We start from the raw sequence: 27,968 nt of genomic DNA on the forward strand, positions 1-27,968 counted from the left end.
CCCACCCACGTATCTGTCTACCGGGGACCTGCAAAGGTTCAACGGGGACGGCCTCGTCCTCTCCTCTTATCACAATTTGATCCTGGAGCTTTCTATTATATATTATTATTTCGAGAACTGATAATTTTAAGAAAATATACGGTAATTTTATATGTGCCATATATTAGAATTCAAGATATATAATCAATGTCGAATGCAGAAGCTGCCATAAAATGCCATATTTCCTCTGACTGTTAAATCTCCACCCTTCCTTCCTTATCACACCCCACCTCCCCTCTATCATCTCTCCCTCTCTCTCTCCAGTCCCCCCAGCCCTTGCTCTCTTGAGTCTTGTTCCATTTCTCCACAACTATTCCAAGTGGTTGAGAGCTTCAATAATATTTCTGCCCCTCTTTTGCTTCATTATCCACTTCTATAAACCTCTCATAAACCTCAGAATTTTAGACTACAGCTGTTACACATAATACACAGCATACATATACATATATCCATTCCCAGCTATCAGCATATATAGTTGTTGTAGTAGTAATACAGGGTTGTGCAGCTTCTCACTGATGCTCAGATATTAAATGCTGCATTAATTGAAGAGCTCTCTTCGCCAAAATCTCGTACTCTGTCATCCGGTAATAGATATACACATATGTATATGCATCTTTTTCTCATATAGTATATTGTCATCTTGTACGTAGTAGCAGTACTTCCCAAGTTCCAATCCTACTATCTATACTAATTCTCTTAACAAGTGCTGTACATGGAAGAAAAAGTTTTTGTTTATTCTTTAATTATTTTTTCTGGAGAATATATATGAATTCTGCACATGTACAGAGCTTGAAGACTTGCTAGAAGAAATTGATTTTTCGAGCTCCCTGCCACTATTCTGATTAAGGCAGGCTGACAATGGCACCAAAGAATGTTCGTGGCAAGACGAAAGGAGACAAGAAGAAGAAAGAAGAGAAGGGTATCATTTTTGGTTATCATATCATACCCACTTTCATTGCATCAGCACGAGTAACCATGAATACATGATTGATTTGTTTCCACTGTTTCTGCAGTTCTTCCTGTTGTAATGGATATAAGGGTGAACCTTCCTGATGAAACTCATGTGGTTCTCAAGGTTTGTAGCTTTTGTCTTAATTAATTTGGATAAAAACTAAGCAGGAGGAGTATTAAGATAGTAAGAGTAATTTGTAGGATTTTTTTTTTCAACCACTAAAATAAAATCGGTGGGGCTGAATTTCCGACTTGAGAGCAATCCTTCTCATTTATTTCCTTTTCTTCTGGGTTTATTGTAGACTTGAGATAGCCTCTGGACAGCGAGAGTGTGTGTAGTGCGTGTAATATGTGTGGTATCTTTCTATTCTATTTCTACCTACCATAGGTTTCCGTTTCTCTAAATTCCACTTCCAGAACCAAACAGTACCCACTAAGCCTTGGCCGTCCAACGACAATCTTGGAATAGGATGGGCTATTCCATCAATTTTCATGTTGTTGGTGGAGTTTTGGACCTGTTCCTGAACTAGCAGTCGTGTGGAATGAATTTGGTTTTTTTTTTCTGATTTTTGCATCAAAATTTGAAGCCTAAATTTCCAGTCATCCGTTTTTGAGGATAATAATACACTATATGTTTTCATAAATTGCCATATATCCCAACTCCTCGAGCAAGTTTCAAGTGACAGCAAAATTTTTCAGAATTTTTTACTTACAATCCCTTTCATTTTACCAGTCAACCCAACTCTCTCTCTCTCTCTAGTGATAGACAGTAGGAGGTTGCGTAGGTAGACTGCATTGTTGGTGTAAATTATCTACAAGCGGTCAATTCCTTAAATATGTATATATAAAATCTATTTGTGGTTAGGCAAATTCATCTTGTCAATTAACGACCGTATTGAGATGAATCTCCTGTAACCAATATGTAATTACTTTCTAGTTTCTATTGTGTTGATTGTGAAGAAACACAATTTTGAACACAGGGAATTTCAACGGATAGGATTATCGATGTCCGTCGATTACTCACGGTGAACGCCATGACTTGCAATATTACCAATTATTCATTGTCCCATGAGGTAAATTCCGTATTTTTTTTTTTTAATGCTGTTTCAAATCATGTATGTACATTTTATTGGTCTCTTTCTCTTACTTTCAGTAACCTTTTGAGGAGGTTATTTTAAATGCCAAAGCTAGATAAAGTACATACACCCTGCAGGTGTAGGGTAGAGTCAACCTCTCAAAATTACTTGCCCATGAAAGTCGGTCGGCTTTTGGAATTAAATTTAAAATTAGATTTAATTAACTAACTTCAAAAGTCTTAAAAAAAAAAAAGTGAAAGTCAGTCGATAGTGATAGTAACTTTTACTACCTCAGGCACAATTTCTTCCCTTAGGCAAATTGTTTGTATTTTTTTTTTCGTTTTTGTGGGGTTTTTTTTAAAAAAAAAAAGAAAAAAAGAAGAAGCAAAGCAAAGGAGGTTCCTTCTGACGTTTTTGAATTACCCATTTTGCCCTTTATCGGGCTCAATAGGTAAGAGGCCCACAACTAAAAGACGTAGTGGACGTTGCCGCATTGAAACCTTGCGTTCTCACTCTCGTAGAAGGTAAGCCTATCCAGAAGGGGGGCTATTAATTTAGCCCAACAGCTAAAACGCCGTCGTACAGGTGGTTTTTTATGAAACTATTTGAATCTCGTTATTACCCTTGAACTTTTCAATTTATTCCTTTCCTTTGCAGAGGACTACGATGAAGAGAGCGCCACGGCGCACGTTAGGAGGGTGCTGGATATAGTGGCCTGCACGACGTCTTTCGGGCCGTCGGCGAACAGAGACTCCAAGGCTGACAAAAATGCGCCGGATACAGCCAAGGCCTCCAAGAAGTCGAGCAAGTCCAATGGCGGAAACAATAAACAGCAACACTCTTCGCCTCCGCCAACGCCGTCGTCTCCAGCTGCTGCGGCTGCGGCGAAAGATGCTGCTTCAATCGACGGAGAAGGAGAAATGAGCAGCGCGTGCCCTAAGCTTGGTAGCTTTTACGAGTTCTTTTCCCTCTCTCATCTCACTCCTCCTCTCCAATGTAAGTGTTTATCGTCTTCTTATTTTGGCGCTAAATTTCAGCTCTCTCTCTTTTTTTCCCCCGGGTACTAATGTGCTTCCTCAATGCGTTATGATTAAATATGGCAGTTACAAGGAAAGCAACGAAACAACAGGATGATGAGAGCTTAGGCACTGATCACATTTTCTCTCTTGAGGTGAGAAACGTCTAAATCGATTACTTTCCATTTCTTTTTTCTTCTTGTCTAATTTTGAAATCAACCTGAGTAGTCATAGTAATAATTCTGGTTTTTTTTTTTCCAATTCATAAACAGGTGAAGCTTTGCAATGGAAAGCTAGTAGCAGTTGAAGCTAGCAGAAAAGGTTTTTCTAGCAATGGAAAGCAGCAGATTCTGTGTCACAATCTTGTTGATCTGTTGAGACAACTCAGCAGAAATTTTGACAAGGTTAGTTCAGAAGAGTTGCTAAATCTATAAAATGTCATGTGGTAGCTCTCCTCTGTTAATTGGTTGTGGAACCATGTCTGGTTTTCTGTTTCATTGTATGTGGAATTATTTGTTGATCAGAGAGGGAGAGAGGTGTTACTTCATATTCTGCTTGTGTGTCCTTAGAATTCATCCTCATCACATACAAGAATATGTCATGCAAAGGTAAGTTTGCAAGCAATTTTATGACTTTTTTCTTAGCTGATAAAAACAAACAATATCGTGTGTTATACTGTCCCAGTAGGAAAATTTTGCTTATGTATGTTTCTTTATCTCAAGGCATCTGTTCCAACTTTCAAATTGTCGATTATTATAGCCTCTTATGAAGTAGGAAGTAGAGATCTTGACAAGATAGGTAATCTGATGCTTGAGTTTCCATCATAGTTTTAGTTAGTTCTGTGTCATAATTGACGTGATCAAGTTTAAGTCTTTAAAATTCTTACTGCCTTTTAAAGTCTGCCAAATCTACCTTATTCTGACAACAAGTTGGGTACACTTTCTTTTGTCATTTGGTGTGTGAGATATACTTGCTGCTGCATCAGTTGCTTCCAAAGTCCTCCATTTGGCTGATTAACGATATTCCTGCAAACCTCAGAGAACTTTATTTTTTTTTTCAGGCCTATAACGATCTAATGAAAGCTTTTGCAGAGCGTAACAAGGTGTAGAAATCTGTCCATTTCTGTTATTCCTTGTCAAGCTTTTTCTGCTCCTGTTTATTGCTTGGTACACCATGCCAAATCTTCTTTTTCATCCAGATTCGTTTTGCCTCATAATTCTCTTGTAATTTCTGGTATTGCAGTTTGGAAATCTCCCATATGGCTTCAGAGCTAACACATGGCTTATTCCCCCTGTAGCGGCGTTACCACCTTCTGTTTTTCCACCTCTTCCCACTGAGGATGAAAGGTGGGGAGGAAATGGAGGTGGTCTTGGCAGAGATGGCAAAAGTGATTTACTACCTTATGCTAATGAATTTTCATTTCTTGCTTCTATGCCATGCAAGACAGCAGAGGAGAGGCAAATTCGAGACAGAAAAGCTTTCCTTCTTCATAGCTTGTTTGTAGATGTTGCCATTTTTAGAGCTATTTCCGCTGTCCAGCTTGTAATGCGAATGCCAGAATTAGCTCATTCTGCTGTAAGCACTCAGACAATTTATACGGAGAGAGTAGGAGATTTATGTGTATCTGTCACAAAAGATGTTTCAGATGCTAGCTGCAAAGTAGATACTAAGATTGATGGGGCTCAGGCCACTGATGTAGACACAGAAAAGTTAATTGAAAGGAACCTACTGAAGGGGATCACAGCTGATGAAAATACTGCTGCCCATGTAAGAGAATATTAAGGATATCATTAACAATGCCTTTGAATGAAGATCTTGGCCTTTTCTTGTTCATTTGCTCCAGTTCAGTTAAATGAATCTATAATACTTTTAATTGCAGGACACTGCCACTCTAGGGTTTGTTAACATAAGATTTTGTGGTCATATTGTTACCGTAAAAGTGCAAGGGAGAGAGGATGAGAATTTGGGTCCTCCATTACAAAGCCTTGAGCTGCTTGCTCAGCCTGAAGGAGGAGCCAACGCCCTCAACATTAACAGGTTCACCCACTAAATTGTGTCATTCAGCTGTTTAAGAAGTAATTAATTACGACTCTAGATTACTCTCTTTTCCTGTTCTCTTTGTTTATCTGGTGACAAGGAACTGCAATTTATTTGGAACTTCTAAATTGACTTGTTAGCTTGACTCATGGCCTTGTTAATTTTACAGCTTGAAATGCTTATATATGTTTCCAGTCAAGCATTATTGAGGAACTATGAATCATTGGCACAGAAAAGATGGCAGTATGTCAATGCGTTTAAAACTTATATGACAATGCTGGACACATCTTCGAACATATTTGTTAATGTCAACTAAATCAAATCAGAGTTGAAACACAATCACTAAGGAGGACTTATCCAAAGTTTGATGAGTACATGATAGTAACTAAATACTCTATTCATGATGATATTGAAACGCTGCAGATGCTTAATTTTGTTAAGAAAGATTAACCCACAATCAAAATTGTAAATTGATTCGCAAATGAAAATAGTGGTGAAAATTTTATACAGAAATAAACGATGCCTTGGTTTTTATTAAGTTTCATTTTCTTTTCTTTCTAACTAAAGATGTAAAAAATGATATATTACTCTAGAGTGCATTAGTGCATCAAAATTTTATTACTTATCACGTGCAAAGACACAAAAGGATTCACTTATTCAACATGCCTAGGAAGCATATTCTCCAAACTTTCAAAGATGTTGTCCACAAGCATTTGTTGTGTCTACCATATCCATACTTCTATGTATGTTTTGGCTGAATTAATTAATTTAAGATGCATATTTCCTCATTGAAGAATACAGGGAAGACAGTAAACTAGCACTTTCTCTTTCTTGGCTGTCATTCAATGAAAACGGAAAACCAGAAGACTTCATAACTTCATTTCACCACTAATATAGTAGACACATGAAGTCATGATGGGATACTTGGAGTAGAAGAAAGTCATGTAGTTCCATTTTGAGGAGGATGTGAAAGTTGAATTCCATATTAGTAGGGCTTTGATTTCTCACCTCCTTTTCTTTCCTTCTCTTAGAAGTTACAAGAAATGCAAGAAGCATGTTTGATAACATGTGCCTCCCTGCTTACTTCTGTTTGAACTCTGACCATCTCTTTACTTTAATTTGAGCTTTTTTGCAGATAATTGCTTTTGAAAATATGATAACCTTGTTTTTTTTTGTGTTAAAAAAATAGGATTTGAAGGGAAGAGTTTTGTTTTTTGGGGGGTAAATAATAGGGAAAGGGATAATCCTTTTAAGTTGATCCAAATTTATCTGTACCCATGAGTCTATGTAGATTGAAAACAAAGCCAAATGCACAAGTCAGACAGAAAAGATTAAAGAACCTTACAGTTTTTTAGGAAAAGATTAACCCATAGACACTTCTCTTATAGGATAATAGATTGGTAGGAGCCATGGTCTGTTCTCTTCAAACTTTTACTGATGTAAGATGGCAACTACAGTAACAAGTTGTGTGATCTAGTTTTCCTTGTACTTTCATAAGTTGATTTTCAAACTTTCCTTATACATTGTGTTTGTCCCATAGGCTCTATTTTGCTTCTATTTCTGCTTTTTGTTGTACAAGTTGATCTTAAAAGTAACCTTCTTGCAGTTTGAGGTTTCTTCTCCATGACAAAGTAGCTTTGGAGCAAAATAAATGCATACCACATTCTCAAACTTTGGAATCTGAAGATCTCAGTTCTTCTCAAGCTTTTGTTGAGAGTATATTGGGAGAGAGTCTTATCAAGCTTCAGGAAGAAGAAGAGCTACGGGAAACTTATGTGAGATGGGAACTTGGGGCTTGCTGGATACAACATTTGCAAGATCAGAAAAAAACAGAAAAAGATAAGAAACTGTCTAATGAGAAGACAAAGAATGAAATGAAGGTTGAGGGACTTGGAATTCCTCTTAAGTCTCTGAAGAACAAAAAGAAGAATTCTGATGGAAGTACCGTGGAAAGTCAATCTGGAAACTTGAAGCCTGTTGCAGATGACATGAGTGTGGAAGCTGAAAAATCAGTGTCACTATCTACAGAATCTCATGCTGAGACTGATGCCAATGACAATGAGCTAATACTGAAGACATTAGTGTCTGATTCTGCTTATACTCGGTTAAAAGAGTCTGAGACTGGGCTTCATCGCAAGGTACACAATTTTATTTTTGGCAGTTGATATAAAGATTCCCTAAACTGGATGATTTGCACTAACCTGCTACTTGCGATTGGTAGTCAATGCAAGAGCTGATTGGCTTATCACAGAAGTATTACAATGAAGTTGCTCTTCCTAAACTGGTAATAATAGAATATCTTCTTCTCTCTCTCTCTCTCTCTCTTTGGTTGTGTTTTAAATTTTTTGTTAACATAACAACCAAGTTGAGTTTCCCTGGCATTTCATTATGCAATACAGGTTGCTGATTTTGGTTCTTTGGAACTCTCACCAGTGGATGGTCGAACGTTGACTGATTTTATGCATACAAGAGGCCTTAGGATGCGTTCTCTTGGACAAGTTGTAAGTGGTTTTACGGTGATGTGGATTTCCCACCTTGTACTAGATTCTTTTACATCAGATATGCGGTATTAGCACCATGTTTTCTGTGCATTATAACTACTTTGCCATGTATCACTTCCAGTGGTACTGAAATTGCACAGTTGAAATTCAATTACAAAAACCTTTACCATTCACCGGTGGAGATGAGAACAATTGTTCAATTTCAACCTCTCACTGGAAAACACATTATGTTTGCATAGAAAATGGATTTTGTATAGCATCCTTGTTATAGTTATTTAAAAAACTAAGAATAATAGTTCTGCACATTATTGTTGCACTTTAATCTTTTTTTTTTTTTCTAGAAAAGCTGTTTCCTGTAATATGGTGTAGTTCTAATATGTACATTAAACAGTTGCTTTGAAAAAAATATGTTGATCTATGGTTGTTTCTCTAATAAAATAGGTAAAATGCTAATTAAATGTGGTAGGATATTTTTACAATTTAAATGCAGCAATCTCTCTTGGTAATGTGCATTGCTAACAAGATGAAATGCAAATGTTTGGCTTAGATTAGATGGAGGAAAGATGAATACTAGCAAGATATGCTATTTTCATTTGATTTTGCACAAATGTACTTTATCTTATTAGCATATTACAGATAGTCTGCTTTATGATAGTCTTTGGCATAAACACGCTACCTGTTTGTTCTACTTTGGTCTCATTGAGGTTCAATTGGTCATTGGACAATATAGAGCCTGATAAATAGATCAACCAGAGAAGTCAATGCTTTAGTCTATGTCTCATTAACATTCTTTTTCTTCAATATTCTGAACATGTATCATCCAACTCCTGATCTTTACTAGTATGATTGTCCTTTGTAAATTCCTTTATTCAATCATTGGGGATGGCCATGTGATAGTCTAAATGTTACTATGTAGGTAAACATACATCTTAAATCATGCTTGGTATTTTTTGTTTTTTGTCTTGAACAGGTTAAGCTCTCAGAGAAGTTATCACATGTGCAATCGCTCTGTATACACGAGATGATTGTAAGGGCGTTCAAGCATATACTACAGGCAGTTATTGCTTCTGTTGTCAAGACTGAGAACTTGTCTGCAGTGATTGCTGCTGCATTAAATATGATGCTTGGGGTACATGAAAATGAAGAATCAAGTAAGTGTTGTGGTGTTCATTTTCTTGTATGGAGATGGCTGGAGGTTTTCCTAAAGAAGAGATATGAATGGGACCTTAGCAGCTCAAACTACAAAGATGTGAGGAAATTCGCAATTCTTCGTGGTTTGTGCCACAAGGTACTATACCTCAATTGGGAATAGAATGTTCAGTCATGCTATTCATACTTTTACATGGTTACTTCAGAAGGTATACTGACTTAGATGATATTCTTTCGAGTTGAATAATTCCTATTTTGGTGATGTCATATATCTCATTGACAATTTAGTGGTGGAGTTGGGTGCAAAAATTGCATGATTGTTATTTTTGCAACATTACCTTCGTTAGCTTACGTTAAATCTTGCTGTTGCCAATCTTTTGGCAACAACTTGCATGATGACTACTCAAAATTTTTTGTGAGTAATGCTAACATATGCACAACTTGAAGTTTATCCTGTTTAGACACTCGTGTGACAGATGATATGGAACTTGCGAGGGAGTTGCATTGTGTAATTTCTGTAACTGCATATTCACTTGATATCTTTACAGGTCCAGTAACAAAACCAGTAAATTTTTGCAATGTTAAAGACTAACTATTTCCATCTTGAAATGATTAAATAGGTAACGTGATCAGAGGCTGGGAAATTAATAATTTCACATGGGATTATTTTATTGTCTGTAAATGCATCTCTGGGAAATTAAACAAAAGATACAACTGGTTTTTTTTGTCCCCTGAAGAAGAAAATGCGTAACTGATTATGATTAAAATTCTGCATGGATGATAACTAAGTCTGACAGCTGTACTTTTCTTTGGGCAGGTTGGCATCGAGCTGGTTCCAAGAGATTTTGATATGAATTCTCCAAACCCTTTCCGAAAAGTAGACATTGTGAGCCTAGTGCCAGTTCACAAGGTGTGCATTAAGGGGGTAATGCTTGTTGTTGCTTGTTATCTTGTTCAAATGTGACCAAACCTTGACCATGCAGCAAATTATTATTATTATTTGCAGCAAGCAGCATGCTCTTCTGCAGATGGACGACAACTTCTGGAATCATCAAAAACAGCTCTTGATAAGGGAAAACTTGAAGATGCCGTAAGCTATGGAACCAAGGTAGTTGATATCCAAGATCGTATAAAAGCCTTTTTGAATTTTGACGATGATTTCATGTCCTTTATACCTGCATGCTATTTTCTTCTGAGTATTTATCATTCCTTTCCCTCCTCTATTACCAATTAACTCGGGATGCAATGAAAACATGAGATACTAATTTGTTTTAGAAAACTAGCTCCTAAAGCCATAATTTTATGGATTATTATGTGATGTGGCTGCAATTATTGTGTTCTCAGGCTCTAGCAAAGCTTGTAGCAGTATGTGGTCCGTACCATCGAATGACTGCAGGAGCTTATAGCCTTCTTGCGGTAGTTCTGTATCACACTGGAGATTTCAATCAGGTCCATTCTCTTTTTTATTGTGTTGCCTTTTCATGTCTGAGAGAAATAAATTCAACTTTTGGAAAGCTTATGATCATATCCAGTTCAGAATTGGAAGATACATCAATTTCAGTCCTGCTCTGGTGTTTTAGTTTTTTTCTTACTCTGCAGCTGATATATTTATTCTGAATGATACATCCAAATAGGCCACAATCTACCAACAAAAGGCCTTGGACATCAATGAACGAGAGTTAGGACTTGATCATCCAGATACAATGAAAAGCTATGGAGATCTTGCTGTATTCTATTACAGACTTCAACATACAGAGCTAGCTCTCAAGTATGTGGTTTTATCCTGATTGTTTTGTTTCAGGTTTGCATGATGTCATGAGATACTGTTTTTCACTGAGATTGTGTTCCTTTTCACTAAATGGTTCTTGTGATGGCTATTTGTCTAGTATGGATCAAATTATAAGTACCTCAAAATAAGGTACACTGACATTTTTCTGTCTTCGCGGTCTTTTGTGAAGGTTAGATTGCTAGTAATCCATCAAATCACCATTACTAGCAGCTTTCTTAATCCAAGACCTCAGTAATCATGTCATTACAAGTTAGTTTCTTTTATCATTTAGACAGATTTGTAGTTGTGGTAAATTGCTTCTCATATCTGCAACCTGAAATCTCATTTTAACTCGGGGGAGCCGTTTGACCAACCAGTGACCCGAACACGAGAAAGATACATCTAAATCCAATTTATGAGTCAGTTAACATTTTAGGGATGAAATGGAAATGCTTTTAGAGATAATTGAATTCAGGGTCAGAAAACAGGACTAAGGAGATGGTTTTGGAGAGTAGTTTGGATGACTAAAGTTGTTTAGTGTAGGAGCAAAAAACAAGAAAATTGTCTTGGCCCAGGTGGTGATGGTTTAAAGGACACTCTTGCCTTTACCATTGTAATTAAGTTTCAATCTCAAAACAAAGTCTTCAAAATTTTCATTGCATGGTATATGACCTTAACATATATAGTGATAAACATGGCATGTAGGAGTTTGGAAGTTAAAAACGTAATTTGTTCTTTCTGTATCGAGAGTAAATTTACCACCTTTGTCACTTATGATCTGGTTGTCGTGAATGTATTGATTTATCACAGTCGATGTTCTGAATCAAGAACAATGATCTTAACCAATTGACCTGATTTATATTGAGTTTGGGCCAATGTTGGCATTTAGTGACTTTTGAGAAAGTGTGCAAATTTACTAGTCTGAAGGAATCATGTGATGGTTTGGCTGCAGAAAAACAGCAAAGACGTGATGGTTTGTAGCTCACCACAATTTGTGACCAAAAAAGAACTAAATGGATATATACAAATGAAGTTGTTGGTGGTAAACTTTGCAGTTTAAGAGGATCTATAATACTCCTGTTATATTTCTGGTGCTTTCTACTGTATTTCCTAGACTTTGTCACTCTTTTTTTCTGAATGGATTTTGATGGTCAGATCAATTTGGCCTTCAGCTTTCTCAATGTGAAGATATTCTCTGTTTATATTTGTATGAGTTGCTTTAATACACTGATGGCAATGCCATTGTTTATTTATTTAGATATGTCAAGCGAGCTCTATATTTGTTGCATCTTACATGTGGCCCATCACATCCCAATACTGCTGCGACATACATAAATGTCGCAATGATGGAGGAAGGATTGGGTAATGTGCATGTTGCCCTCAGATACCTCCACAAAGCACTTAAATGCAACCAAAGGCTACTTGGTCCTGACCACATTCAGGTGCTTGTTGCTCGACTTATTTAGTTAATACTGTGCTACTTGTGAAATTTTTTTTATCCCATCTTGTGCAATTTGCACCTTCAAGCATGTTAATCAGTCTGAGTAACTTAGCCCAAAGTTTTCTGCAAAAGTTTCATTTGATAATATGTCCTAATTAATCTTCAAATCTTTTGTGTGTTTGCCTTTGTTTTGATAGTTACTTGGGATTCCATGATGAATTGGATTTCTTCAGAAAACATCATTTATGATCTCTATCCCAGCTATTTATGAAAAAAAATCCCGCCTTCTTTTTGGGATGAAATCATATCCAAAAGGCCTTGGAGACTTTTACTATGATCTTATTCTGGGTAAAATAGATCTTATTCATCTCATTTCTGTTTGGCGTGAGGAAGGAGAGTGTGAGGAGGAGAAACCAAGAAATACTAATGAAGCTAATTGAGTTTACTATTTTAAGTTTACCTGTTAACTCTTACTTTTCTCTTGATCAATTTCCAAATACAATGAAACGTGCCTATGATGAGATCTATAGAATATAAAAAATGTACAATGAAACTTACATTTGGTGCTTCCAGGCAGGGAATTTGGGGAAGAAAAAAGTGTGTTGGATCGGCTGTAAGATTCTGCAAAGTATATGCATTTACACCAACCTTTATTTCCTCTTCTCTCACACCTCTTTCATCTAGTCAAGCATTCAGCTCATAAAGAGATGGAACACATCAAAATCGCCAACATATATTTCTGTTTAATTTATGTGGAAAAAGTAGTCAACTTTCCAACTCGATATATGAAGTTTGAAACATTCATTGTTGATACCTTGCCCAGTTTTTGCAACTATCACGGATAAAAAAATGAAAACTGATTTAAAATGTACTTACATTATAAAAAGCTTAAAGGGGATTATCATTGATGTTTCAATCAGGCCTTATGGATTTTGTTCAGCTTTACTACTTCTCAGAATAAAGATAAACTGGCACTAGCTTGCAAATTAGGTGCACTGCAAGTCTGCAAGCATGTGTTCTCATGAATACACTAATTCTTATGGACGATGGTTTGTTTGATTATGTTATTATGTGGCCAGAGCTGGAGAACCATTTTAGAGTTGGGCATTTCCTAGTATGAGTGCTGCTTTAGCCAAATAAATCTGCTGAGTTTAAATAAGTCAGTAACAATTTGGTCACTGCAATTTTTTCATTGGCTATCTTCTAGTACTTGATGACTTGTCAAATTTAGTTTATGCCCATCGATCTAATGTCCTTATGTTCTTATGTGGTATAGACAGCTGCAAGTTACCATGCCATAGCAATTGCACTCTCCTTGATGGAGGCATATCCCTTGAGCGTTCAGCATGAACAGACAACCTTGCAAATTCTACGGGCAAAGCTAGGCCCAGATGACCTTCGCACACAGGTTATTCTTTTTTCTGTGGGTTCAATCAAACCATCTGAGTATTCTGGCACATTTATTTGGTGCCTTCTTTAATTTTTTGGACAATCAATCACATCAGACCAGGGGAAAAAAGAATATGGTTATAGTTATTCCAATGCTGAAGATTGAGAAGATGTAAACAGTTTGTATCATGAAAACAATATGACTTCTTATCGAGCTCTATGGCTTAATTTTCAGGCTTGATAGCTATATAGTTTCTCTTGAATATATACATCAGCAGATCAGTTTAACGTTATTCTGATCAAAGTGCCTGGCCTTGAATGTTTGAGACTTATATAACTTACTGCTGCAGGATGCTGCTGCATGGCTTGAGTACTTTGAATCCAAGGCTTTTGAACAACAAGAAGCTGCTCGAAATGGTACTCGGAAGCCTGATGCATCTATTGCCAGCAAGGGCCACCTCAGGTATATAGTGCTGCTTCTGCATGTAAATGCCATTTTGATGCAGTTACTCTTCTCTATTGGGAACTACTGGAGTAATAACAAACAAATGGTAGAACACTATGCTCAGGCATGTTACTAGCTGTTTTCTTCCCTATGAAATCTTTGGCCTAAGGGTTTTTCCAGTGACACTCATGCATAGTCCATACTTTCCGTTTTAGTCTTTTGCCACAACTGGACATGCTACAAATCTCATTTCTTTTCTGTTAATTTTGATATATTCATTAAAGTCACCTGTTGCTGTCATATTCCACAAGTGATTTCTCTTAGAGGATCATTGTAATTTCATAAGGAAACTGCAGTAGCCAGGCAGAGTTCTCAATCTATTAGCACTGGTTCAAGGAGAGTCATGCAAAATAATATCCTGTACTTGTTTATATTCTCAATAGATAGATTTATTGGAGTAATGCCCATATAAAGTAGCCAATTATCTGAGTTATTGTGAATGCCCAGTGGACTGCTGGGCCTGAATGTTCCAGTTACTGATTGTTATAGTTGGCAGTGTGTCAGATTTGCTTGACTACATAAATCCGAGCCATGATACCAGTGGGAGAGATAATCTGGGGGCAAAGAAGAAAAATTATGTTACAAAGGTAAGTGTTGTTTGGTTTGTCTCATTATTCTCTGGATGGGTGGCAAACGAAGACTTTATTCTTAGCTGTTGATATCCTTAAGATCCACTAGAAGCTTTATTGTTTCTATTTTGCTATTCATTGGGTGGAAATGATTTGAGTGAAATTTATTAAAAACAGGCTGTATGTTTCTTGTAAGACATTCTGATGAGCCCTTTTTCTTGCCATACGGGCTGTTCTCGATTGATTATTTTAGCTGATTATATATTCTGATTTTGAATAATCAGTTTTTGAAATGTTCTTATTTGCTTTTGTATTCAGATTACAGATTTTTTAATAACCAAAAAAGCTAAAATCCATAATCACCAAAAGAGTAGCTTTTGCTGATTCTGATTATTCTCTATTATCACCTTTTGATTGTTCTCTATAATCACTTTCCATAATTAGATTTTGCAAAATCTAAAGCAAATTGAGAACAAGGCCTTAGTACTACATTTACGTAGATAAAATTACTTATGCCTATCTGTAAAAACTGAGATTAAGTTGTTCTGCTAAAACATCTGAGGTAGATGAGTTTGTCCAGTGGTTGAAAAAAAATGAGGGAGAAAAAAAAGAAAGGTAGGTTCACTGGAAGTAGGGGAGTATGTGCATTAAAGCTTTTGAATGGTTTTCCAGGGCACTTATTCAGAACCACAACCTGCTCTGTCATGTTAAAGATAAGAATTGAAATTAGTGTGACCAACGCACATTCTATGTTGCTAAAGGGCAAAGTCTCTATCTTGAGGTTCATATAATCAATAAAAATGTTCCTTCTTAACCTCTAGCATTTAGGATAGACAATTTGATAGTTGACAAGGAGAAAAAAAAAGGATGTTCTGGGAATACATAGAACTTTCCATTTTCTAGCTTGGGTTAGTCAACCGAAAGTATAGACCAAATGCTGTGGGGTTACAGACGAGTCTTCTTTCTCCAACTTCCTCTTTCAACTATATTGGTTGCGCCTTACTCAAAAAAGCAAATCTTTTTGCAGCTTTTTGTAATATCTATTTTTTAAGTGTCTTTTGTAATTGATCCTTCAATGAAAATTCTCTGATAGCTGGTTAAGGAAATTGATGCTTATATGGATTCTTACTGTGTTTTCTTTGCAGACGAAGGGAAAATCTTACCAAAGCAGCATTGCTTCACCTACCTCTGAGGTGTCTCCTAAAGATCCTCTGAAAGGAGCATCTGATGAAGAAGAGAAACAAATTCCTGAACCTGAAAGTTCTCCTAAAATAAACAGTGTATCCACCTTTCAAGCAGTTGAGTCCAAGCAAAATGATGAGGATGAAAGTACTGAAGGGGCACAACCTGAGCCAAGACAAATTCAATTGTGTAAGAATGCTGCAGAAAAGCCAGTTCCTGCTGATGTCACCTCTCCTGAAGCACATGCTGAAGGGGATGAAGGATGGCAGCCAGTCCAGAGACCCAGATCAGCTGGTCTGTATGGGCGACGATTGCGGCAGAGAAGGCCAACCATTGGCAAGGTCTTCAGTTATCAGAAAAAAGATGATGTTTCTAATGTGGATCATGCTAGAGTGAAGCATAACTGCCAAAGCAGTCGATATTACCTGTTAAAGAGACGGGCAACATCCCCGGGAAGTTATGCCGATTATTATGTAGCAAAGAGTCCTCCTGTGACTAAATTTGGTAGGAGAATGGTCAGATCTGTAGCATATAGAATTAAGTCTCTGTCGTCCAAGGAAGCAGCTACAGACAGTTCAAGAAAAGGAGGCGAGTTTTCAAATTCTCCTCAAGAAACTGGCCCAGTTTCTGCATCAGCAGAGGTTGGATCAATATCTAGGAAGAGTTCAATTGTAAGCCTGGGAAGGTCTCCTTCTTATAAAGAAGTAGCTGTGGCCCCACCAGGTAGCATTCCTTTGTTGCAGGTTAGGGTTCCCCAAAGTGAAACACCTAAAAGTGATGAAGCTCAGGGGAATGGGGAGGAATATATTGAACCTCAAAAAGATTCCGAGTCCATGAAAGTGGATGGAGAAAAGATGAAGGTAGAGAACATTCAAGATGCCATGGTAAATTCAGCTTACAATCTGGAAGATGAGCAAGAAACCACTGATAGAAAAGAAACTCTTTCCAATGATCCAATTAATAACAAGGATTCTGAAGCTGTGTCTGCGAGTGTGACAAGAGACCAATCCAGCTGTCTTAACATTGATCAAATGGAACAAGAATGTGCAAAGACTGGTAATAAGCTAAATTCTGTTGATTCTCCTAGAGCTATTCAGTTTGAGAAGGATTCACCAGTAGCTTGTGATTCCGGAAATAACTTGCTCTCCACGTCACAAGGGGCTGATGATCAAAGAGGGGTCAAAACTGCAGTTTCCTTTTCTAGTGATACTCGAGAATTGTCTAACAAGAAGTTGTCTGCATCAGCTGCTCCATTCAATCCATCACCTGCTGTTGCACGCATTGCCCCATTGCCTATGAATATTGCCCTCCCTTCTGGTCCAGGAACTGTTCCAGCTATTGGCCCTTGGCCAATAAATATGCCCCTTCACCCAGGGCCTGCAACTGTTTTGCCGGGTCCAATTTGCTCCTCCCCTCACCACCCGTACCCATCTCCTCCGCCAACCCCCAACATGATACACCCCTTGCCTTTCATGTACCCACCATATACTCAACCACAAACATTACCTCCAAGTACTTTTCCTTTAACTAGTGGCCCATTCCATGCCAATCAATTTGCGTGGCAGCACAATGTAAACCCAAATGCTTCAGAGTACGTTCATGGAACAGTTTGGCCCAGCTGCCACCCTGTAGAATTTCCTACCCCACAGCCTGTAGTTGAGCCCATAACTGATCCCACATTGGAGCCAAAAAAGGAATGTGACAATTCTGTGGGTCTGAATTTGGAACCAAGTTTTACATTGGATCTTCATTCTGGTGACGAGGCTAAGAAAGATACAAGACTTCCAGCATCAGAGGCAGTTGAAACCTTCAATGATATATCTGGTGTTCATCTAGAAAATGAGAGAGTTACAAGTGCTTCAAATTCACCAAGCATCCCCTTTCTTGGGAATCAATCCAACAACCCTAATGATCATTATGAAGACACTGGAAAATGTGGTAAACATGTTCCACGGAGACACCAGCAGAAAGATGATAATGAGAAAACATTCAACATTTTGATAAGGGGGAGAAGGAACAGAAAACAGACTCTGAGAATGCCAATTAGTTTGCTAAAGAGACCTTATAGCTCACAATCATTCAAGGTCATGTATAGCAGAGTTATCAGAGACACGGAAGCTCCAAAATCTGCCACTTTTGCTTCGGATGAAACTACTACACCAAATGCTACTTAGGGGGAGCTTTTGCACCTGTCATATATATATATATATATATATATATATATATATATATATATATATATATATATATATATATATATATATGATGATGGTCAAGGGGAAGTTTATGACATTTCTTGCCTTGGTTATACAGAAGAGACAGCTTTAGCAGATTGACGTTCATTAGATTTTTGACTGCATTTTGAAATCTGCAGGTTAGTCCCAAAATCTGGGTGATCAACTATGGTTTTATTTGGTAAATGAGCAACCTATTCAATTCTATTCAATTTACTTTTGGTTTTATATCTGAAAGATGTGAATGCACTGTTTCTGTTGTGAAAAGTCTATCACCTTTGATTTTGGCAGTCTATTTGTCCTTTGATGAATAGTGAGCATCCTTCTAAAACAAAAACATGCTACTTCTGAGAGGTGATAACTGCTCATAAAGTTTGACTGCTATATTTAGCTTATTAATGAAAAATAGTTGGTTCTAAGCAAAGGTTGGTGTATTTTCTGCCTTATCTGTTATTCTGGATGACTTTACTTCCAGGGATAGTTCATGGAATATTGGGTGCAATCGGTTGCACTACAAGTCACGACCAAATTTTCCACAACTATTTCTGCATTTGGTCTATCAGTTGTGTTTAAAGAAGCCATCTCAATATAATTGCCTACATCTACATTTTTCAGAAGCCATCTCAATCTAATTGCCTATGTCTACATTTTCTCACAGATAGTCCCACAAATTTCTAAATGAGCTATTTGAGTGCAAAGAACAGCTGAAGAAACAAAACATTAGGGTTTTTAAATGGCTGAAATACACGGAGCTATCTTGAAAATGAAGCACAAGGGACTCAAGTGGGAGAAGTGGTGAACCTAAGGGACTACTGCTGCACTTTTCCCTGTAAGATATGTGAGGAATAATGTTAGTTTTCTTATTGAGCAACACAAAAAAAAAAAGTGATTCATGTAGTGAGCCAAGATAATTCAGGAAAAGGATTTGGTCTAGCTTAAGAGGGCAAGGTTTCAAGTTTGAAATTTCTAATATGATACTTTGAAGTGATACTAATTGATGAATACAGTTTGAAGTTTGTAAATTCTTCAACCACTTCGATATGAATCTTTATTTCTTTTAGGTGCCTTTCAGACGCACATGTGCTTTAACTGAATATATTATTGCTTGCTACCCACATTAATGGAACCAATTAGCATTTAAGAAAATAGAGGATTTTTTTAAGAGGTCTCCTACATGAGACTTGGCTCTTTTGAAGGATATGGAAATCTTGTCAAAGTTCTCATTGCATTCTTTAGTAGAGCTGCCTTTTTGTATGTGTGCATCTCTACTGCTTCCTGGTTTAGTTGAAGTAGAAAAAAAACCTTATCAGCAACCACCTGTATTAGTTTTGCTTTATCCTTTTTGTCCTTCAAGTAACTACCCTCAAATTCTTGTTCTTCCTGAATGGGGAGTTAAGTACAGAACATCCATGCCCATTGGCTTCGTCGCTCAACTAGTGTGATGTTCATCAGTCAATTGCGTAGTTGCTTCATTGAAACTTCAATGTGACCCCATCCCAATGGTGTGGTCCCTTGTATATCTGTTTAACTCATCTTACTCGATAAAATCCTGAATATGTGAGTCATATTTTGAACAATCTTTTTTTTTTTTTTTGCTGATTTCATGTTTTCTTTTTCTTTTGATATGCAGGTTCTTTCAGCAGATTCATTTTTGGGTTTAGAAGGTTTCTTTTGAGCCGATTCTCTTTCCTTTTGGTCAGTTTATTCTGAAAATTTATCCTTTTGGGTGCATAAGAGAAGACTCAAAGTTACAAGTCCTTTTTTCACGCTTTTCCTCAATTTTTTTGATAAAATAGAAAGGGCCGCCATTACTTTATTTTGATAGGCTGACTTGGAAATTAATCCTGTTCAATTGTATAGGACGATTTAATCTCTTGACTAAGCCTTAACAGTGGATAGTTCATATTGGAAGCTATCATTACCTCGCTTTTTATTTCTTTCTCAATCCAAAACTTTCATTGATCTGAATTTCTTTTTTGTATTCCAAGTGCCCTTGACTTGGTGCTTGTAGTACCTGTCTGGGTTTATAACTAAAGCACTGTAAAATTTTGGTTGGTAAATACTCTTATCTAGAATTCAGACGCTTTTGCTCTTCCGGGAATCAAATATCTGTTGTGTTTATTCTCATTTGTTGAATTGGTTTAAACTTTAAATGGTAAGAGGCCTGGAGAAAATTACAAGTTTATGGAACCTGTCAATCTAAAGAAAGATCACTCTTTCAAGTTGTTTCGAAACACATTTCTTGGCTACCGACTTATATTTGTGGGTTTCTATTGATGCTTTGGTAAAGATGTTCGCGTATGGTCATGCTGGAAGGGACAGAGTGCTTTGAATATTCAGCTTATGCCTTGTGATTCTCCCATGTAGAGTGAGTGGCACTAGGGGATATAACCCAATTAGGGGCTAAATGGAACCAAGCTTTATCCGAGGGTACTTAATCTGTGCAGAGCTCTGATTCGTGATCTGAAGCAAGTAGTAGTAGTAACTTTTATCTTTGAAGTGCAGGATTTCGCTTAAATGGTATATAAACTACAATACAAATTAGGTCTGTGCTCTGGCCTCTGTGAATCAGCTTTTGTTCATTCTGCTTGTGGCTTTATAAATGAAGCCGAGTTCTTCATAATCATCATTCAGTCATGAAAATAAAGATCTTGTAAAGCTTTGGCTAGGGGCCGTCTACCAAGTTTTCAATTGATAGTTTCGTCACCTCCCCAATCTGCAACAACTAGCAAAATAACTAAAAAGCAATGCACGGCAAAAAAAAAAAAAAAAGAAGATATTTAAGAGCTATGGACTCCTCTCCAAAACATACTTTCATCCTTCTACAGGTAGCAGACCGAAGATTCTCATTTGCCACATTTTTTAAACTGGAACCTATACGAGAGATACAGTGTAGAACGCATCATGCATATATTTCACGAACCCAGCTGCAAAATTTGCTCTGTGGTATAGTGTGTTTCGAGGGGCATTTTTCTGCAGCTTTAACTCATGTTTCCATCAACAGAACATGTTCTTAGAGATGCATGCAAGAAATCTACAATTGATCGAAATACAAAAACGTGTTTGTATAGTACAATACAATACACACCGTATTCTCTAACTGCCATTCATCTGGAAGGATGGAGGAAATTTACTGTCATCAGATCCTCTGAGCCTAGACATTGTTTCCAGAAAGATACACGCAATCAAGGTTAGACCAAGAAGAAAACCATAACTTATCTTCCATCCTGGTCCGGCATCTGCAATATGAATCCCTAGTATTATGTTGACAGCTGCTAGAAAGATAGCAGTCCTTCCAGTCCAGCTATGATACCAATTCCAGTACTTGCGGTTTTTGCTATCTCTACTCGGTCGTGCAAAGAATGCCAAAACCTATGGTGAAATTGTAAAAAAAGTGTTAAATAACATGCAGGGTTCGAAAGTAGCTGAAGATATTTAAGTTCAGGGGCCACCAACCTGAAGGATGCTGAGGACAAGCACAAAAATCCCAATGGTTTTATGTCCAACAATATCTACCTGCAGCATGTGGCTGAGCGAAAGTCCGACAACAGCTGCAGCAACTCCCAGTATGAAGCCTAGAAATTCAATTACTAAATGAATATAGTACCACAAAGGATCCCTGTGCCTCAGGTATCTCGCAACAATTGCTCCATAAGGGAGAAATAGACCCCAACCCAGTACGCTCAACGCCCCATGAGTTTTCCTCATGTCATCAACTCTATAAAATGTACCAGAGGGAGAGGGTGCAGAATCTGAATTCCCTGATCAGCAAGCAAAAATTAGAGATAAGGTCCACAATGAACTCCAGTTACGAAGAAAGGTTTCTAGTCAAATTAGAGAACAAGCCTATATATGGAGTACACACAAACCTGAAGAAAAGTCAAACGTTATTGTTGTTTTGTCATCATGAAGAGAGAGATGGTGGTGCTGCGGATAGGCACTTGCATAAGCTAATAAAATTGGTTGTCTCTTTAGAGGAACTGGATATTTCAATTGGAAGGCCAAATATATCCTTGCTCCATTTAGTGCAACATATGGTGGAACGTTGGTCAGAGGCAGTTCACCTTTATCAGGCTTCACAGCTGAAGGGGTGAAGCCTTCTACATAATACTGCTTAATCCTTGCATGACCTTCAACATTCACCCATCCGGCCATACAGCTAGAATTTAGCATCATCCCATCTTTCGAAAAACCTATGCCTGCCCATCCAGTGGTGTATACAGTTGATAGTACAATTGTGACAACATTGCCTTCTGTCTGGGAATACTGCAAAACAAGAAAAGGGCAACGCATCTGTCAAAAAGAAAGAAAGAAAGAGAATCCGTTTGAGTATATAACTATTTTGTGTTCATGTTTTAGAAGGGCCGGGAATGACAGAAAGAGGATGAGAGAATGGCCCTGAGGATGTAATCCTCGTTCTACAAACAACATAAGTTAATATTTGCCGCATTGGATTCCCATGTCTTGTCGAAAATAAGTGATATGCACTGCAAGGTGAACCTTTAATTTGTCTGACATTCAGTATAACTTACTCGTAGGACGAATGAATTCCATAGCCGTTTACAAACCATATTCGGCAATTTGCCATATGGAAGGGGAAGGAATGAAGACATATCACCGCTGCAGAGTGCTTCACCATCGATACCAGGGGAACCATCTGCCGCGACATTTGATTTTTCTGAATAAAACAAAACCAGGAAAAAAATGAACAACTGCGTCGGTGAAATTCTGAAGCTTGAATTTAAATCCATGGACAGTACAGCGGACAGGATAATGCAGGAGTTCTAGTGGCAAATGATGGTGGTAAAGGTGGGATGGCAAGGAAATATTGGGAAGCAGGCCAGTTGGCAATAGATTTTGATTCGCATTTTCTTGTTCTTGAAGGTTTATGTGACATATAGTGGTCGTGGTGGGGGAAAAGGGTGGTGGTTGGTTGGAGGTGGCGGGTGATCATCATTCCCGCCAAACCCTTCAACCAACAATGGCAACATCATCCAACTGTTAGTCTCTCTCATCAGTCACGGTGAATAGCCAAGTGAATTTTGATCAATAGGCTTGAAATGGACTTTTTGTTAAGGAGGTCTTGCGTAGAAATGGGTTAAAATTGAGAGTGAGGTTAACTGTCTTTTTGAAAACAAGTTGATACATACCTCTTTCATCTTAATTCACTGGGACTGGGATTGCATCTTCTGTACCACTTGAAGTTTGTTCTACTTTTACCCTTGAGGTTTGGTTTGTCAACTTTGTACTCATCTAACAAACAAACCACAGTATTTTGGCTCTCTAATTTGGTGCAATTCACTCTGCCTTCCTAATTGCAAGAAAATCTCACAGAAACAACCACCTTGATGCCTATAACTAAAGAACAGTCATGGGATGGGACCTAGCTCAGCTGACCATAAGTAAAGAACAGTCGTGGGTCTGGCCTTTGGTGTCCTCAATTGGACCACATGAGACTTACTTTGCGTACTCTCGTACCAAGAAATTAACCCCAAAAGAAGACTCGGTATTGATTTAGTTACAGAAATTAATGTCATAATCAACCTGCCGAACCTCAACAAATTCCATGCTTCCGCGTAGCTTATAGCATGATGTAGTTGTAATATACACTCCATAATTTTCGTAATGCATATCCAATTTCAAGTTATATATACAACTACAAGGGGAAAGAAATAGGTATAGGTTGTCAGTACTATCTATTGAAACAATATATCTTTCCTTCTGGTAAGTTAAATACACTAATGCGAAAAGATAATAATGAAACTTGCTATGCACACCGTTCAGTTCAGACGAGTCTAATCGACATTACATGTACAGTGGAATTTTCATACTTCGACGTGTCTCCGTAAACAAAACTTTGACAGACTTTGTATTCAAGATATTATAAACTCCATGCATATAGCAGCATCAGGAATCTTTCCTCTTCTTCTTGGTACTTGGTGGTAAGAAACTCAGCACTCATCTTGGCGATAATCTGTAGAAGTTCTCCTCACCACTTTTCTCATCCACCTTGACTATCCATTTGCTCTTATCTGTTTTCTTAACAATACCACCTTTTTTCTCTGCTCTAGAGAGGCTTCCCCGGCCCTTTTCCCTTTTATTATGATCGCTGAACTTTCCTATCAATGTTATCTCCATCCCTTTGCCTATGGGATACTTTATGGACCTCACTTTAGCCTCTTTCTCAACGCCTCTCAGATGGCCTTCCAAACCTTTACATCCTTCCACCAAATTATTTGCCACCACCACTGATCTTCTTGGATTCACATCCAGCTGGTCCAATAACTTCTTGTAATTATCACTCGTGCAATCAATCAGAGAGAAATCAATGTTCTCATAATTGTGCAATACATCAACAGGGTCTCCAGTTTCAAACTCTACCATGTCATTCAGCCCTGATTCTTCAATCAATTGCTGGGATTTGTTCTCTTTTACTTCTGGAAGAATGCACACAAGTTTGCCTCCGGTTTGGCGGGCGGCTGCTGCTAATGCCACCGTTGCTGGAGAGACTTCAGATGCGACCTCAACCATTAGCTGCGCACGCATGCCTGCAGCTAATGCCGATATGAATTCAGTGCTCTCAGGCTCTTTCTGACATTCACCAGGGTTGCAGTTCTCCCTGTGTTTACCGCACTGAAATTATGGGGCGTAAACGAAACAGGAAGTAGAGTTAGCCCGATGAGGATTTGATGTAATGGCATAAGAGTATTTAAAAAATCATTCAAAAAATTGATTTGACTTCAATGTTTTCTTTCTTTCAGATTCTTATGATTCTATGAACTAAACTCCACACCAAATGGAAATGTCCTTGTTGCATTTGCAGTCAACTTCTGCAACATTAAATTTGCTAACAATGAACTTCATTCGATTGACATTTAAGCACCGTTCCATCGATTATTTTCCGCCATTGATTACATTGAATACAACAGCCTCAGAAGTTGACACAAAGCTTTAGAATGTAAGATTAGATGCCTAATTATCGAGCAAAAGTGAATCAAAATGTATCGGTAAACAATAGGGAAAAGCAAAATAAACAATACACAGCATTATCCCGGCTGTTTTATAATTCCTTGGGTTACCATCGAACATCATAAGAATCAAAATTGATTGAAATGACCAATGCAACAAATTGCACATATATAACCGACTAAAAACCAAAACATGGACAAACGTGGTGTTTAAAAACATGCAGAAAACGACAAAAAAAGAGGAAGGTACCGACCAGTTTGAGGGCATCGAGATATGCATTTGTCGCATATTTTGCTGACCATTCCATCTTCAAAAATTTGAAACCTTTACAACCCCTTCTCCCTTTCTTTCTCTTGCCAAATCAACTCTATAAACTCAAGAACAGCAAAATATCAAAAGCAACTTTTATGGCTGGCAGGAACAAGAACTAACATATCAATATCAATATTGTGTACTCTTAAGGGATTAATGAAAAGCGACTCAAGTTGGAAGTCTCTATTTTGCTTTAGTAATGGGTTTTTAATTATCTTGTATATTTTTTCTAGGGTGTTAATATTAACTAGAATGGGAGGACAAAAGGGTATTCACTGACGTGGGAAGGAATGAAACTGGAGGTGTTTATAGGCCTTGGACAAACCGCGGCCGAGTATCCAGGAAGAACTAGAGAAATTCATGCAAGTATGCCAATGCCCCCCGCGTTCGCCGTGACATGGTGCTCATCCATTTCCTTATTTTGAGTAAAAATCTTTGACTGTGAAAGTGAATCCCTCTTTTCAAGTTACGCGATAATATTTGCAAGTACATGTATAGATTATGGTGTCTGAGGCCTTGTTTTTGATAAATTAGTTCACCACTTAACCACCAGCTTTTGGGCTGGTAGCTACCACCAATGCATTAAAACTTGATGAGATGAAAGACAAGATTTGAAAGTGGCTCTACTTAAAAAAGTGGCTGGCTCCTACCAATTTGCCACATTAAAAGCGACTCTACTTGAAAAAATCCAGACAGGTGCGCTGTGCATCCATCCGTCTGAATTAATGTATTTTATCAAACGCAATCGAAGGAATTACGTTGCCATCTTTGGTGCAAATATACGTTACATAACATGTACTAAGCATTACTTAGGTATTAATGTATACCAAAAGTTCATGTACATAATATGGTCTAACCAACGTTGATGCTGTATATATTCAACATCAAAGATATATGATAACTGGCTTATCAAAGAAACTTGATTTCTTAACCGATACCGATTTGGCAGATCACTGACAAATACCTTAATGATTCCCAGTTACATTTCGGAAGGGGATCCAACCTCAGTTATTAAACTCATCCAAAGTAATGAAAACATTCTCTCGGATATTAGCCTGATAATTGAGGATATTCATTTAGCTTTCTTAGAGTAAACGTATATTGGATTCTTAGAGAGGCTAACTCACTTTGCAAAATCACGCAATCTTGCAAAATCTTTTGTCAAACAAATGGTGGTGGACGAATTCTAGCAATCTCATTAATAAAATCGTTCTTGTATTTTATCAAAAAGGAAAAAAAAACATTGATACTGTGAGAAACCATCAGCAGATAGCTAATTATTATAACTTATTAAAGCCGCGTCAAACTCAAATGCAGGGAATCAAACTCGTAAGAAATGATTTGCCGTAATGCGTATTAGTTGCCTATGGTTAATCTACTACACTACTACGCCTTCCGGGCATCAGTTGAGGGAATGTTTTACTTCCTTTTTGATTTAACGATGCTGCAAAATTCATTTCATAATCAATTCTATTTGCAACGTTTCTCGATTACATTGTTACAAAGACTTAGAATTTCCAATTGATGAGTTTAAATGCCGTAGCATGAATTAATTGTAACAATAATATTTCGTCTGAGAGTTTATGTAAATATACTATCTATCATCCACGAATTTAATCTCCTATCTATTCAGCTATTAAAACATTTACAATCTTCATCTCTCCCATCCAGATCCACTCCGCGCAGACCAAAATAAATTGGGGAAGTGCACCTCAAAAAAGAAAAAATTGCCAGCCCTTTCTTAGAAATTTTTTGGTCCAAAAAAAATTGCCAACACTTTCGAAAAACTAAGACAAAAATAGCCGATGAAATTAAGCAGCACCAGGATCGATCTCATTGGATCACAAACGTCATTAACTAATGCTCATAATATTATCAAACTATATATATATACACACAAATTAAAAACTAGCTATATAAGTTAAACAAATGAATATTCCTAGCTAGTACTAATTGGTGTTATCATTGAAAGCGAAAGGGTCATCCCCAACGTAATTTCCAGGAGGATCATAGGAACATATTGCAAAAGTATCACCATTGGAGCATTCCACACGAGCACATCCCAGCCTCACGCTCTCTCTCCACACGATTTGGGTATAATGCCCGCAGACTTTTCCGGGCTTGCAGCTAATTGTGGCCCGGTCATAGTAGCGATGTTCCCTCACCCACAGCCGCACCGCGTCGGCCGCCCCCCAGTGGTTTCCCTCACCCCAGAAGATGTTCTCCCCGTAGGGACCGTCGGAGTGGATCAAGTCGCAGTCTTGCTTGCGCTTTTGGGCGTATACCCGGGCATAAGAGGCCAGCTTGGAGTCCCACACCAAAGGCGGTTCGCCGGCGTGGAGGCGGACTTTGTTGTGGTCTGCTAGAAATGCTTCATCATCTGCTGTTAATAACGATGGCGGTGCCAGGGGTGGTGGACGTTGTATTTGATGCCCTTGGCATTGGTTTTGCATGGAGGAGTCATTAACTGCTAAGATGCATGATGACATCATTATGATGATGATGATGATGATGGAGGCGATGAAATGACTAGTACTCCTACAAGTTTTCCAAGATTCTTCCATTGATTTTTCTTTTTCTTTCTTTCTTTTTAATTATGAGGGATTTATTTGCCATGTATGTCTGAACTGAAGGATCTTGTGAGTGTGGAGGGGCGTGAGATCGAAGATGAGAGAGGGGAAAATGGACAGCCCTTCCTTCCTTGAAAATTTCTGTGGCGGTCCCAGCAGTTCGCTTCATTTGCGAGTGTGTGTGAATGGGCTCCTGAAGCCCAACGACGCCCACTAAAATTTCTTAGCCCAACGGTTTATATGGGTACAATTATTTATGT

The 27,968-nt window shown here is 37.9% G+C and overlaps 4 protein-coding genes across 10 annotated transcripts; 1 reads left to right on the forward strand and 3 right to left on the reverse strand.

The window, feature by feature from the left end:
- Positions 1-132: 132 nt before the first annotated feature.
- On the forward strand, positions 133-19,825 carry LOC140004311 (protein REDUCED CHLOROPLAST COVERAGE 1-like). Of its 2 annotated transcripts, XM_072076651.1 has the most exons (26): positions 133-623; positions 826-958; positions 1,053-1,114; positions 1,971-2,063; positions 2,518-2,590; positions 2,724-3,062; positions 3,170-3,237; positions 3,355-3,486; positions 4,143-4,184; positions 4,325-4,849; positions 4,962-5,119; positions 6,726-7,257; positions 7,341-7,403; positions 7,519-7,620; positions 8,591-8,908; positions 9,587-9,679; positions 9,776-9,877; positions 10,114-10,218; positions 10,404-10,537; positions 11,796-11,979; positions 13,255-13,386; positions 13,718-13,830; positions 14,369-14,459; positions 15,587-17,997; positions 18,516-18,686; positions 19,488-19,825. In XM_072076651.1, the coding sequence occupies exons 2-24, from the start codon at positions 898-900 to the stop codon at positions 17,795-17,797; spliced, it is 5,733 nt and encodes a 1,910-aa protein (XP_071932752.1). In that variant the 5' UTR covers positions 133-623; positions 826-897; the 3' UTR covers positions 17,798-17,997; positions 18,516-18,686; positions 19,488-19,825. The 2 variants fall into 2 exon arrangements, with proteins under 2 accessions (XP_071932752.1, XP_071932753.1); XM_072076652.1 differs by lacking the exon at positions 18,516-18,686.
- Positions 19,826-20,321: 496 nt separating this feature from the next.
- On the reverse strand, positions 20,322-22,733 carry LOC140003797 (cytochrome b561 and DOMON domain-containing protein At3g61750-like). Of its 6 annotated transcripts, XR_011839694.1 has the most exons (6): positions 22,390-22,732; positions 21,727-22,123; positions 21,314-21,618; positions 20,946-21,229; positions 20,670-20,731; positions 20,322-20,573 (listed from the first exon to the last, which is right to left on the reverse strand). XR_011839694.1 is itself a non-coding variant. In XM_072076655.1 (5 exons), exons 1-4 carry the CDS (start codon positions 22,606-22,608, stop codon positions 20,954-20,956), a joined length of 1,197 nt encoding a protein of 398 aa, XP_071932756.1. In that variant the 5' UTR covers positions 22,609-22,732; the 3' UTR covers positions 20,322-20,573; positions 20,946-20,953. The 6 variants fall into 6 exon arrangements, 4 of the variants coding, with proteins under 4 accessions (XP_071932756.1, XP_071932755.1, XP_071932757.1 ...); XR_011839693.1 differs by having other exon boundaries at positions 20,670-21,229; XM_072076655.1 differs by lacking the exon at positions 20,670-20,731.
- Positions 22,734-23,815: 1,082 nt separating this feature from the next.
- Positions 23,816-25,133, reverse strand: LOC113729682 (uncharacterized). Its single transcript, XM_027253934.2, has 2 exons — positions 25,080-25,133; positions 23,816-24,490 (listed from the first exon to the last, which is right to left on the reverse strand). The coding sequence occupies exons 1-2, from the start codon at positions 25,131-25,133 to the stop codon at positions 23,816-23,818; spliced, it is 729 nt and encodes a 242-aa protein (XP_027109735.2).
- Positions 25,134-27,087: 1,954 nt separating this feature from the next.
- On the reverse strand, positions 27,088-27,627 carry LOC113729516 (pathogenesis-related protein 1C). The gene has a single exon (XM_027253806.2). It carries the CDS (start codon positions 27,625-27,627, stop codon positions 27,088-27,090), a length of 540 nt encoding a protein of 179 aa, XP_027109607.2.
- Between the last annotated feature and the right edge of the window lie 341 nt (positions 27,628-27,968).

This window comes from Coffea arabica, chromosome 2c, assembly GCF_036785885.1.
Source record: "Coffea arabica cultivar ET-39 chromosome 2c, Coffea Arabica ET-39 HiFi, whole genome shotgun sequence".
NCBI classification, from domain to species: domain Eukaryota; kingdom Viridiplantae; phylum Streptophyta; class Magnoliopsida; order Gentianales; family Rubiaceae; genus Coffea; species Coffea arabica.